The sequence below is a fragment of the Rhinoraja longicauda genome, chromosome 17, assembly GCF_053455715.1.
Source record: "Rhinoraja longicauda isolate Sanriku21f chromosome 17, sRhiLon1.1, whole genome shotgun sequence".
NCBI lineage: Eukaryota > Metazoa > Chordata > Chondrichthyes > Rajiformes > Arhynchobatidae > Rhinoraja > Rhinoraja longicauda.
In genome coordinates, this window is record NC_135969.1 from 41,540,627 (window position 1) to 41,553,549 (window position 12,923).

The 12,923-nt window shown below is 41.9% G+C and overlaps 1 protein-coding gene across 1 annotated transcript; it reads right to left on the minus strand.

Annotated features, from left to right (window-relative positions):
• Window positions 1-2,239: 2,239 nt before the first annotated feature.
• cep15 (centrosomal protein 15) lies at window positions 2,240-10,111 on the minus strand. Its single transcript, XM_078413894.1, has 5 exons — window positions 9,861-10,111; window positions 8,932-9,059; window positions 7,575-7,698; window positions 4,478-4,552; window positions 2,240-4,274 (listed from the first exon to the last, which is right to left on the minus strand). The coding sequence occupies exons 2-5, from the start codon at window positions 8,985-8,987 to the stop codon at window positions 4,056-4,058; spliced, it is 474 nt and encodes a 157-aa protein (XP_078270020.1). The 5' UTR covers window positions 8,988-9,059; window positions 9,861-10,111; the 3' UTR covers window positions 2,240-4,055.
• Between the last annotated feature and the right edge of the window lie 2,812 nt (window positions 10,112-12,923).

Genomic DNA, 12,923 nt, shown 5'->3' on the forward strand with positions numbered 1-12,923 from the left:
GGATGCTACATATAATATTTTTGCACGTCAGTGCACCAAGATCCTTGATCCCCTACCCTAATTAGACATAATCAGGAACTAATTAGGCTTTAGTCACAATTGCAAAACAGGTGTGTGAATATCAACTGCGAGTTATACTCACCTGTTCGCATTAATTCCCCTTGAATTCATTAGATCACAATGTGCTGAGATAAGCACAAATAGTGGATTGATTTACCAACACACATTTAGCAATAGTGTCAAAACTAAAGAAGCTGTGTGCAGTCTTTTCCCATCAAAACGCAATACCTCTATCTATGTTAACCCACTTTCGCATCCACTCCCTACACATTCGGGGCAATTTAAAGAGGCCAGTTGACCTACAAACCCGCACGTCTTTGGAATGTGGGAGAAAACCAACACATCAAGGGGAGAACAGGGCGGCAGGGTGGCGCAGTGGTAGAGTTGCTGCCTTACAGCGAATGCAGCGCCGGAGACTCAGGTTCGATCCTGACTACGGGCGCCGTCTGTACGGAGTTTGTACGTTCTCCCCGTGACCTGCGTGGGTTTTCTCCGAGATCTTCGGTTTCCTCCCACACTCCAAAGACGTACAGGTATGTAGGTTAATTGACTGGGTAAATGTAAAAAAAATTGTCCCTAGTGTGTGTGTGTGTGTGTAGGATAGTGTTAATGTGTGGGGATCGCTGGGCGGCGCGTACTAGGTGGGCCGAAGGGCCTGTTTCCGCTCTGTATCTCTAAATCTAAAAAAAAATCTAACATGCAAACTCCACACAAATAGCAGCAGGGGTCAGGATCGAAGCTCGGTCTCTGGTGCTGAGGCAGCAGAGCTAGCATCTAGACTGAAATTGATGCACTTGTACATTTATTCTGTCATTTATTAATACCTGAACAGCGTAAACTGCGTCCAGCTGTTTTAAAACAAACTGCGCCTGTAGTCAAACAGAAGTCCGAGTATTGCGGGTCCAGCATTGCCAGGTTGATAGAGTCAAGAGTGTTTTATTGTCATATGTCCCAGATAGAACAATGAAATTCTTACTTGCTGCAGCACAACAGAACATGCAAACATTGTACACTGTAAACAATATAATAAATGAGAAAGAAAAAAAAGCTCAGTGTGTATATATACACACATACTCGTAAGTGTTGAATCTGTCAGTTTGCTTTGATGGTGGAGTCCACGTGAGCCCTAACAATGAGACCTAGCTAGGGCTGCTGAAATTTCCAGCATTTTGCTTCAGAATTATCACAAGATCCTGTGCTAAAATGACACTGCTGAGGCTCAAAAACCCTACTGATTCCAGTGGAAACTAGTCTCCACTTTAGGAGGCAAAGGGGACAATTAACTTTTGGCTCATTAATTATTTTAATGTTTTGAATTTTCTTTGTAATTCCTTTACAAATGGTAAAATAAAAAGGTTGGTTCACCATGTTTAAAAATGGCCTATTTCCTACATACATCACTGTGCATTAACAAGTTATTTTTCTCTTCATCCCTTGTGCACAGAGATTGATAACAGTACAGTAGCACATATCAGTTACATAAACACATGCTGAAAATTAAATCTGAAATTTAACTGGGCTGTATGTTTCATTGCCAAGCCAACTGGGGCTTTTAGTTATCAGGCATTTTGGCATTCACTTGCATTTTCATTCATTTGTAAAATCCATCGTTATGATTGCAGATCTCTTTGGTATAAATAAATTGCCTTTATTGGTATTTATATACAATATTCTCATTTCATCTTAAAATACGTGTTAGATACTGGTATGCAAATTAGTTAGGGTCCTGTAGTTATTAAAGTCCAACTAAACATAAGTAACACAAAAAAAAATCAAAAAAAAATCTGTGGAATTTAAGATACATATTAAATCAATCTGCCCATTCAATAGTTAAATACTGATATAGTCAAAAATGAACAAAAATTCAAGCTGATGATTTTAGTATCAGATTTCCTCACAAGCTGAATTCCAATTATGTTTAACAGTTTATATGCAAAATTGAGATATTCAAATCTATAAACCATGTTTAAAAATGTAGAAAGTCACGATTATGATTTCTCATACTTATGTACAATTGGGGATGGGTAATAAATGTTGTGGAATGTGTAGGAAGGAACTGCAGATGCTGGTTTACACCAAAGATAGACACAAAATACTGGAGTAACTCTGCGGGTCAGGCAGCATTTCTGGAGAGAAGGAATAGGTGACGATTCGAGTCTCGACCCGAAACATCACCTATTCCTTCTCTGCAGAGATGCTGCCTGACCCGCAGAGTTACTCCAGCATTTTGTGTCTATCTTTGGTAATAAATGTTGGTTTTGACAGTGGTGACCAGATCCTGAATAAATTCATACTAAAAGAAAATAACTTGCAAAATAACTTTTCCTGGACATTATTTCAGTATTTGGTTCAGTTATAAGAGTGCAGCTTCCGTTTTCAGCACAATTGGGAACCTGTTCAAATTGCTTTGAAACTGTTTTTCTGAGATTAAGTTATGGTTCGGGTTTCCATCCAAATCATTTGTATAATTGCAAACTTTAAAAAATCTTCTAAAAACCAGTGGAACCAAATATAAATTCCACCTCCCCCTTCCACCCACATGCCTTTGGCATCAAAACAAGATTGTTGCAATTTTAATCTGGCACAACTTTATTCAAATAGTTGAAAGTAGACTTATGACAAAACAGCCCTTTAATTAGTGTCATATTCTCCAGCTCATTACTACTCTGAAAATTAGAAATAACTACAAAGAAACATTTATCATCAAGATACAAGTTTCAAAGCAGGCATCACCTGATTCAAGAACAGCTTCTTCCCTGCTGTTATCAGGCGCTTGAATGGACCGCTTCTGTGCCTGGGACAAATTCAATCTTCCAATCTACCTTGTTGTGGCCCTCGCACTTAGAAAAAAACTGTACTTTCTCTGTAGATGCAGCACTATATTCTGCACTCTGTTTACTTATCTTTAGCATTACCCAACATTCTCATGAACAGCATGAAAACACACAAAAGGTTTTTAAACCAGCTGGAAGTTTACTAACACTCGATATAAATTACAGTTTTAACTCTTTTGAACTGGTTCAGACAATTTTAGTGACAGCAACCAGTCATACTAGAAAATAGCTCTCAAATCCAATACTATCCGTCATAGGATTGGAGATTCAATTAATTTCATTGGGGATTTTTATCCCGCAAAGAATATATATTTTAAAAAAAGTAATATTTTAATGTACGAGTTTTAATTTCTATCTATTACAAGGATACCATTTTGGATTAAAAATGATGAAAGGATAGCAAAGATCTCTCAGTTCTAAGTTTTGACCCAAAACATTGGCGTACATTTTTTGCCTCGGAAGATGTGTTTGACCTACTCAGCTATTCTAGAGTTCTGTTTCTTATTCTTTTTAGTATTGATACTTTTTTGGATAGTTTGTGAAATGTCACTAAATGTCAGACATTTTAAAAAAGTGGAAATCATTTACATGTTCTGAACACGGTAAAGCTCTTACTCCAGCTCTAGCTTCTGGCAAAGGCTGTTAGGCAGCTTTAAGGCCGAGACCTCTGCAATTCAGCAATAAGTCATTGCTGAGATCTTGCAGGTCCACTGGGTGTAGGGAACCAGTACGATTAGTATTGGTCATGCAAGCTTGGGTGGCTTGGATCTTTACAGAAACAGCGTGGAAACCGGCCCTTCAAAGCACCGAGTCATCGCCGACCAGCGACCACCCTGTACACAAGCACTATCCTACACACTAGGGACAATTTAACCTGTATGTCTTTGGAGTGTGGGAGGAAACCGGAGTGTGGAGAAAACCCACGCGGTCACAGGGAAAACGTACAAACGCTGTAAAGATAGCACTCGTAGCCAGGATCGAACCCGGGTCTCTGGAACGGTAAGACAGCAACTCTACCGCTGCACCACTGTGCCACCCAAATAAAGTGGAGATGATTTGACCCATTGAGCTACCAGTAATATCTGTTATAACAAGCCCTTCTATACCATATAGGTGGCATAGGTATTTCTGTATCAGCAATCATTTTTTAAGAGCATTCATTCATTTTTGTTTTCTTGCAGGAGGACACCGTGGTGGCGTTTTGAACTTTGATGTTGGAGACTGTGAATTAGTATTTTTAAAAGTATCTTTGTCTTGAAGTAACTGGTTCTGCGATTTTTTGGCCCTTGGACTCCTTCCTTCAACCGGATTTCTTGTTCGCCCCAGTAAAAACTGTTCCCATTTAGGGAGTTGTTCTTCAATGGATGCCCAATATGTGGTCTGCATAAAACAGTGACAAGTTTGCAAATAAAAAACAAACTTATTCTAGTCAATTATATTTTATTGAACATTTATCGGACATGCTGTTCGGTGTGGGCAAGTTGGGTTGAAGGGCCTGTTGTCACACCGTATGACTCTATTATAAATTCTAGACAAACAATAGGAAAAGCTGATAAAATTATACACAGTAAGTGGGCATGTACCTCAAGGGCGATAACAGTCGGATGTGGTTGCATATGTAGTCCAACTCTTAAGCTGTCCTCTGCTGCTTCCAAATCCTCAAAATAAAACATTTTAAGGAGAAAATATTCAGTTAAAAAAATTGTCATCTATTATTTATTATAAATCACTGTAAAAAACCCAGAAACAAGACACTTAAATTCTTAATGTAATTAAAAGGAACTGCAGATGCTGGTTTATACCAAAGATAGAGATAAAGATAAATCTCTAAATCTAAATCTAAAAAAAAATCTAAAATGCTGAAGTAACTCAGCGGGTCAGGCAGCATCCCTGGAGAAAATGGATAGGTGACAATAGACAATAGACAATAGACAATAGGTGCAGGAGTAGGCCATTCAGCCCTTCGAGCCAGCACCGCCATTCAATGCGATCATGGCTGATCACTCAATCAGTACCCCGTTCCTGCCTTCTCCCCATACCCCCTCACTCCGCTATCCTCAAGAGCTCTATCCAGCTCTCTCTTGAAAGCATCCAACGAACTGGCCTCCACTGCCTTCTGAGGCAGAGAATTCCACACCTTCACCACCCTCTGACTGAAAAAGTTCTTCCTCATCTCCGTTCTAAATGGCCTACCCCTTATTCTCAAACTGTGGCCCCTTGTTCTGGACTCCCCTAACATTGGGAACATGTTATCTGCCTCTAATGTGTCCAATCCCCTAATTATCTTATATGTTTCAATAAGATCCCCCCTCATCCTTCTAAATTCCAGTGTATACAAGCCCAATCGCTCCAGCCTTTCAACATACGACAGTCCCGCCATTCCGGGAATTAACCTAGTGAACCTACGCTGCACGCCCTCCATAGCAAGAATATCCTTCCTCAAATTTGGAGACCAAAACTGCACACAGTACTCCAGGTGCGGTCTCACCAGGGCCCGGTACAACTGTAGAAGGACCTCTTTGCTCCTATACTCAACTCCTCTTGTTACGAAGGCCAACATTCCATTGGCTTTCTTCACTGCCTGCTGTACCTGCATGCTTCCTTTCATTGACTGATGCACTAGGACACCCAGATCTCGTTGAACTCCCCCTCCTCCTAACTTGACACCATTCAGATAATAATCTGCCTTTCTATTCTTACTTCCAAAGTGAATAACCTCACACTTATCTACATTAAACTGCATCTGCCATGTATCCGCCCACTCACACAACCTGTCCAAGTCACCCTGCAGCCTTATTGCATCTTCCTCACAATTCACACTACCCCCCAACTTAGTATCATCTGCAAATTTGCTAATGGTACTTTTAATCCCTTCGTCTAAGTTTGGGGTCGGGACCCTTCTTCAGACTGGACGCTATGGATTAAAAAAACATTAACAGTATAGAAACTGCTCAACCCAGTGCATCTATGTATCTGTGCAAGAACTAACTACCTGGCCACTTGACAATTTTAACATTTAACTTTTAAAAAACTCCTTTAATAAGATTTTTTCCCACTTTTATTTTAAAGGTTATAATGTATTCTACTTTTGCAGCATCTTTTCCGAAAGGGTATTTCATACATAAATAAACCCTTGCTTAAAACATGAATTCTCCTAACCTGTGCTATTTTTGTAATGAGCTTAAACTTTATTCACCAATCACAAAAGTCATAGAGCAATAAAGCATGGAAACAGGCCCTCCTCTGGTCTAAGCTTGTCAATGGTGACCAAATTGCTTAACCACAACCTTTCCCTGAGACTCTGACAGAATGCTAGGATACACTTGATCAGGTCTGAGGACAAAGCTTTGTTTTTCTTTTTGTATTTCGTCATAACTTGAGGGTCTCACCTCTGTTTTCATCTTAATTTGATTATATCAATTATACTATAAATGTCCAATTCCTTCCAATTAGAAATCACTTTATTTTAATCTAAGTAGGAATGAGAGAGAAATGAGCCAAGACAAACATCATAATGACTTTGTTGATATAGTAGATGAAGGAAGTTAATTTTAATTTACTGACATGGAAGAAAACAGATTTCTACTATATTTTCCACAGTTTAAGGAAAACTGAGTCATGGCAAAAGTTGTTATATATTAATTTCCAAAGATGCAGAACATGTGATAGATTTATCAGTAAATAATAACCGAACTGTACCAGTGGTCAGAGCTAAAGACTAGCAATTTCTTTTTGCAGTCTAATTAGCATGCACATTACAATAGTTTTTCTGAAAATTTAAACTTTTAACAAAAAATGACAGAATAAGCAGATCTGATTTTAGACCAAATTTTAATGACAGGCAAAACTAAATCTCAGCCGAGGGCAACACGGTGGCGCAGTGGTAGAGTTGCTGCCTACAGCACTTGCAGCGCCGAAGACCCGGGTTCAATCCCGACCACGGGTGCTGTCTGTATGGAGTTTGTACGTTCTCTCCGTGACCGCGTGGGTTTTCTCCGAGATAGACAATAGACAATAGGTGCAGGAGTAGGCCATTCAGCCCTTTGAGCCAGCACCGCCATTCAATGCGATCATGGCTAATCACTCTCAATCAGTACCCCGTTCCTGCCTTCTCCCCATACCCCCTCACTCCGCTATCCTTAAGAGATCTATCCAGCTCTCTCTTGAAAGCATCCAACGAACTGGCCTCCACTGCCTTCTGAGGCAGAGAATTCCACATCTTCACCACTCTCTGACTGAAAAAGTTCTTCCTCATCTCCGTTCTAAATGGCCTACCCCTTATTCTTAAACTGTGGCCCCTTGTTCTGGACTCCCCCAACATTGGGAACATGTTTCCTGCCTCTAATGTGTCCAATCCCCTAATTATCTTATATGTTTCAATAAGATCCCCCCTCATCCTTCTAAATTCCAGTGTATACAAGCCCAATCGCTCCAGCCTTTCAACATACGACAGTCCCGCCATTCCGGGAATTAACCTAGTGATCTTCGGTTTCCTCCCACACTCCAAAGACGTACAGATATGTAGGTAAATTGGCTTTGCAAATGTAAAATTTATCCCTAGTGTGTGTAGGAAAGTGTTAATATGCGGGGGTCGCTGGTCGGCGCGGACTCGGTGGGGCGAAGGGCCTGTTTGCACACTGTATCTCTGAACTAAACAAAATTAAACTAAAAAGAACTTACTTTTAAAAGTAACGCATTTCTCTCATTTGCCGACTCAAACTTTACTGCTTGCAATTTTTTCTTCTTTGTCTGACTATCAAGCTGCTGTTCCATTTGCTGAAGCAATGCAGTTCTTTGACCTAATCTGGAGGGAACAAAATCAATTACAAAATTGCACCGATTTCATGCATTTGGAAATAAAATGTTACCAGAAATAAAAATGATTGGCAAGAAAAAGGCTCTCAACCAACAGCCCCTACTTCACCATACGATTTAAATATTTTGACACAGTTTTGAAAAATAATTTCCAGCTCAGCCACCACAAATCCAGTAGAACTTTGGCTAAAGGTACAAATTAGGCAAACTGTTTCAGCAAGGTTTTCTAGCAAGTCCCTTTCAATTATGTCTTATTCAACCCTGTCTTAGCAATCCAACACTGTTAGTGAAAGTTAGTGTATTATAATTGTGCGTCTTTAAGTAAAACGATAAAAAACAAAGCCAAGGTATCACAAAATGCTGGAGTAACTCAGCAGGTCAGGCAGCATCTTGGAGAGAAGGAATGGGTGACATTTCGGGTCGAGACCCTTCTTCAGACTAGAAAACAAAGCCAATCTCTGCATTCTGGGCTGGCGTTATTGTGGGCAAAGGTCAATGTCAGAGGTCAATTGTACCCAACATATTAGTTCAAAATATCTCAAGAGAGTAGGTTAATGCTTTGAGTTTAGGATTTTGTTAAAGAATTGTGTTAAGGAATCCTTCTTGGCCAGGAAGGATTGAAACTCCACCCACAAATGTGATAGTCAGCTCAATGATACCTCCTAGTGGGAACTGACAAGAGGACTAGTTTTGCCACGTAACTGAGCGTCTGGGAGAATATTGTAATGGGAATGCTTAATTTTATGGGTTGTTTTACTCACCAATTCAGTACAGTTGCAACTTTAATCTAAACTTATGTCGATATTGCTGTTTTAGTTTTGTTATGAGAATGAAGATCTAAACTATATTTGGTAATGCATACTACAGTGGAAATATAGCATGGCAATATTGCAAAATTAAACAGTCTTGACCTCAATTGTTTTACAAGACATAAAAAAGGACATAAAGTGCTGGAGTAACTCAGCACATCTCTGGAGAACATGGATCAGTGACGATTTGAGTTGGGACCCTTCTTCGGACTGATTGTAGTAGGGGATGGAAAAAGCTGGAAGAGCGGTGGGGGGTGGGACAAAGCCTGGAAAGTGATAGGTGGACTCAAAATGTCACCTATCCACATCCTTCACAGATACTCCCTGAACGGCTGATGTACTGCAGCACTTTATGTCTTTTTTTGTAAGCCTGCAATTTGCAGTTCCTTGCGTCTACATTTCTATTCACTTACATTTTCTCATGACGTTTGCTCAGTTCAACTTCATGTGCTAAGTAAGACATTTTCATTTGGTTTCACTGTAGTGCCGGAGTCCTTAATGATCCCTTAATGATCGCAGCCAGCCAAGTGTCAACGAACACCTATTGATGTAAAGCAAATAAAAACACAAGGACAGTTTATGGGCCAAAACTAAACCAGAGGCAGCAGAGTGTGGTAAGGTATTAGTAAGGGTATCAGGGTTATGGGGAGAAGGCAGGAGAATGGAGTTGAGAGGAAAATATAGGCTAGCCATGATTGAATGGCAACGTAGACTTGATGGGCCAAATTGCCTAATTCTGCACCAAGAACCTAAGAACAGTGGCGGCTGGTAGAGCAGCTGCCGTACTGCATCAAAGACCCAGGTTCAATCCTGACCTTTGGTGTGTGGAGTGTGCACATTCTCCCTACGACCGTGTAGGTTTCCTCCAGGTACTCCAGTTTCTTCCCACATCCCAAATACATGAGGGGTTTACAAGTTAATTGGCCTCTGTAAATTACTCCGTGTATTGGGAGTGGATGAGGAAGTGGGATAACATGGAACTAGTGTGAACGGGTGATCAATGGTCAGCGTAGACACGGTGAGGTGAAAAGTCTGTATCTATACTGTATCAATCAATGAATAAACCTCCAGAAAAATGGAGACACAAGGAGCTGGTTTTGCAATAAAAAGACACAAATTCCGCAGTGGCATCGTCTGTGGAGAACATGGATAGGTGACGTTTCATTAAACCATGCAGCATATGAACAGGCCATTCGGCCTAACTTGTCCATGCTGACCAAGGTGAGCCATCTACACTAGTCCCACCTGATGCATTTGGCCCATATCCCTCTCAACCTTTCCTATTCGCCTACCCATCCAAATGTACTTTAAATGCTTTTAAAGTTTCTGCCTTAAGTTCTACCTCCTCCGGCAGCTCTTTCCATCGACCCACCACCCTCAGGTCGGGATTCTCCACCTCCCGTGTTTCGTACGCGCTCCACAAGCCGAGTTGTTTTTGTTTTCTTTCAAACAAATGGGGCAATCGATTGCAGCGAAGTATAAGCGCAGGAGTGAGTTTATCTGCGGGGTTTTATTGCCGTCTTGCGGCGGGCTGAGGGGAGGCGCGGCCCGCTAGGCCGCGTTGCCACGGAGACCAGCGCCCCGCCGCGGGGGACGCTGGGACCGGAAGGGCAACCGTCGCCGTGGCAACCGCCCGGGGGACCGGGGCGGGGAGTAAGAGGAGCGGCGTCTTCAAACTGAAGAGAGAGACAGACACACAACATGCTGGAGTAACTCAGCGGGTCAGGCAGCGTCTGTGGAGAGGAGGAATGGACGACGTTTCGGGCCGAGACCCTTCTTCAGACTGATGTCAGTGGAGTGCGAGGTACATAATCTATAGACAACAGACAATATGTGCAGGAGGAGGCCATTCGGCCATTCGAGCCCGCACCGCCATTCAATGTGATCATGGCTGATCATCCACAATCAATGCCCCGTTCCTGCTTTCTCCCCATATCCCTTGATTCCGCTAGTCTTAAGAGCTCTATCTAACTCTCTTTTGAATGCATCCAGTGAGTCGGCCTCCACTGCCTTCTGAGGCAGAGAATTCCACAAATTCACAATTCACAAATGAGTGAATTCCAGATTCACAACTCTCTGGGCGAAAAGGGTTTTCCTCATCTCAGTTCTAAATGGCTTACCCCTTATTCTTAAACTGTGGCCCCTTGGTTCTGGACTCCACAACATCGCTGCCATGTTTCCTGCATCTCGCGTGTCCAATCCCTGAATAAGGAAGTGTGAAGATGTGAAAACAGGATAGAGGGAATGGAGATCAAGGAAAATGTGGAATAGATCATTGTTAGTTGGGAGAAGACAACAAGAAAGCAAACAGGCAAAATGTAGTCAATGTAGTCGAAGACAGTAAGACTGGTCGAACGGGGGGGGGGGGGGGGGAAGAGAGAGAGAGAGAGAGAGTTTATTGATTGAAGTTAGAGAACTAAGGTGTAAGCTGCCCAAGCATATGAGGTGTGGTGGAAATGATTGGGGATCTATCGGCGTCCCCCAGAGATGCTGTCCGACCCGCTGAATTACTCCAGCACTTTGGGTTCTACTTAAAACGTCAAATCTGGTTGAGATCAGATGGTGGAATTTGATAATTCACCCTTCCAGAAACTGACCAGAATGAAGAAGGGTCCCGATCCGAATCATCACCTATCCATGTTCTCCAGAGATGCTGCCTGACCTGCGGAGTTACTCCAGAACCTTGTGTTCTTTTGTGTATTCACCAGCATCTGCAGTTCCTTCCATTTACCTCATCTGGAAACTTTGCCCGACGTTTCCTGGTATTTGATGGAAATAAACGTGCCGTGGGGGCTTTGAAATAACCCTCGGGCTTCAAGTTTAGCCTGGAGCTGAGATTTCATTGATGTGGGCGGGTCTGCACCCCGTGACTCGGTCTCCGCTCTGTACGCTGCTAAAGTTGCCCCAACTTCTGGAAAACTTGCAGGACTTTTCCCACCTGTCACTGTAAGTTTGCCATCTCTGATTATTCCTTATACAGTAACGTGTTCTCTTCATATTCAGTATACTTTCTAATTTGGAACGTTTTAGCTTGGCAACTTCAATGTTTTTGCAAATGCAGAGTGGGGCGGAGCGTTTACATTGCATCGACAGTCAAGTGCGTTTAATTGTCATATGTACCAACAATGAAACAGTGAAATTCTTACGGTGCAGCTTAACGGGCAATGCACACAGATAAGTATAATTATAAAAAAACAATACATTAATAACCATAATACTAGTGCAAAAAGCATAGTCCGTCGTGTAACCAAAGACAGTGTCCACAAAAGTTTGTGTCGGAAGGAACTGCAGATTTAAACCGAAAATAAAAGATAGATTTACCCCAGCTTTTTGTGTCTGTCCACAGAAGTTCACGAGCCGAGTTTGTAAAACCGAACACGTAACCAATATAGTCCTCAAATTTCTACCGCCACTTGTTTGAGCCAATCTCTTTGTAACATGGTTACAATGTTACGAACATGTTACAACGTTACGAGTATGTAACAATGTTACGAGCATGTTAAAATCCGAGTATGAAACGAGAATGCCACATGGATTTCATCACCAACAGTATAGCAATATCTTAATATATGCCATTCGGCCCTTCGAGCAGCACCACCATTCATTGTGATCATGGCTGATCATCCACAATCAGTAACCCGTGCCTGCCTTCTCCCCATATCCCTTTGATTCCACTAGCCCCTAGAGCTCTATCTAACTCTCTCTTAAATTCATCCAGTGATTTGGCCTCCACTGCCCTCTGTGGCAGAGAATTCCACAAATTCACAACTCTGGGTGAAAAAGTTCCTTCTCACCTCAGTTTTAAATGGCCCCTTTATTCTAAGACTGCGGCCCTTGGTTCTGGAGTCCCCCAACATTGGGAACATTTTTCCTGCATCTACCTTGTCCAGTCCTTTTATAACGTTATATCTCTATAAGATCCCCTCTCATCCTTCTAAACTCCAGTGAATACAAGCCTAGTCTTTTCAATCTTTACTCATATGACAGTCCCGCCATCCCAGGGATCAATCTCGTGAACCTAAGCTGCACTGCCTCAATTACAAGGATGTCCTTCATCAAATTAGGAGACCAAAACTGTACACAATACTCCAGATGTGGTCTTACCAGGGCCCTATACAACTGCAGAAGAACCTCTTTACTCCTATACTGAAATCCTCTCGTTATGAAGGCCAACATGCCATTAGCATTGTTCACTGCCTGCTGTACCTGCACGCCAACTTTCAGTGACTGGTGTACAAGGACACCCAGGTCTCGCTGCACTTCCCCCTTACCTAACCTGACACCATTGAGATAATAATCTGCCTCCTTGTTTTTGCTGCCAAAGTGAATATCCTCACATTTATTTACATTATACTGCATCTGCTATGCATCTGCCCACTCACTCAACCTGTCCAGGTCACCCTGC

Excerpts from the sequence above, each read along its gene's own strand:
- cep15 (XM_078413894.1), bottom strand. The coding sequence starts at position 8,987 with ATGAAAATGTCTTACTTAGCACATGAAGTTGAACTGAGCAAACGTCAT. Across the intron at positions 4,553-7,574 it reads GAAATGCGTTACTTTTAAAA|GATTTGGAAGCAGCAGAGGA; the intron begins GTAAGTTCTTTT and ends TTTTATTTTGAG. Across the intron at positions 4,275-4,477 it reads CGACTGTTATCGCCCTTGAG|ACCACATATTGGGCATCCAT; the intron begins GTACATGCCCAC and ends TGTTTTATGCAG.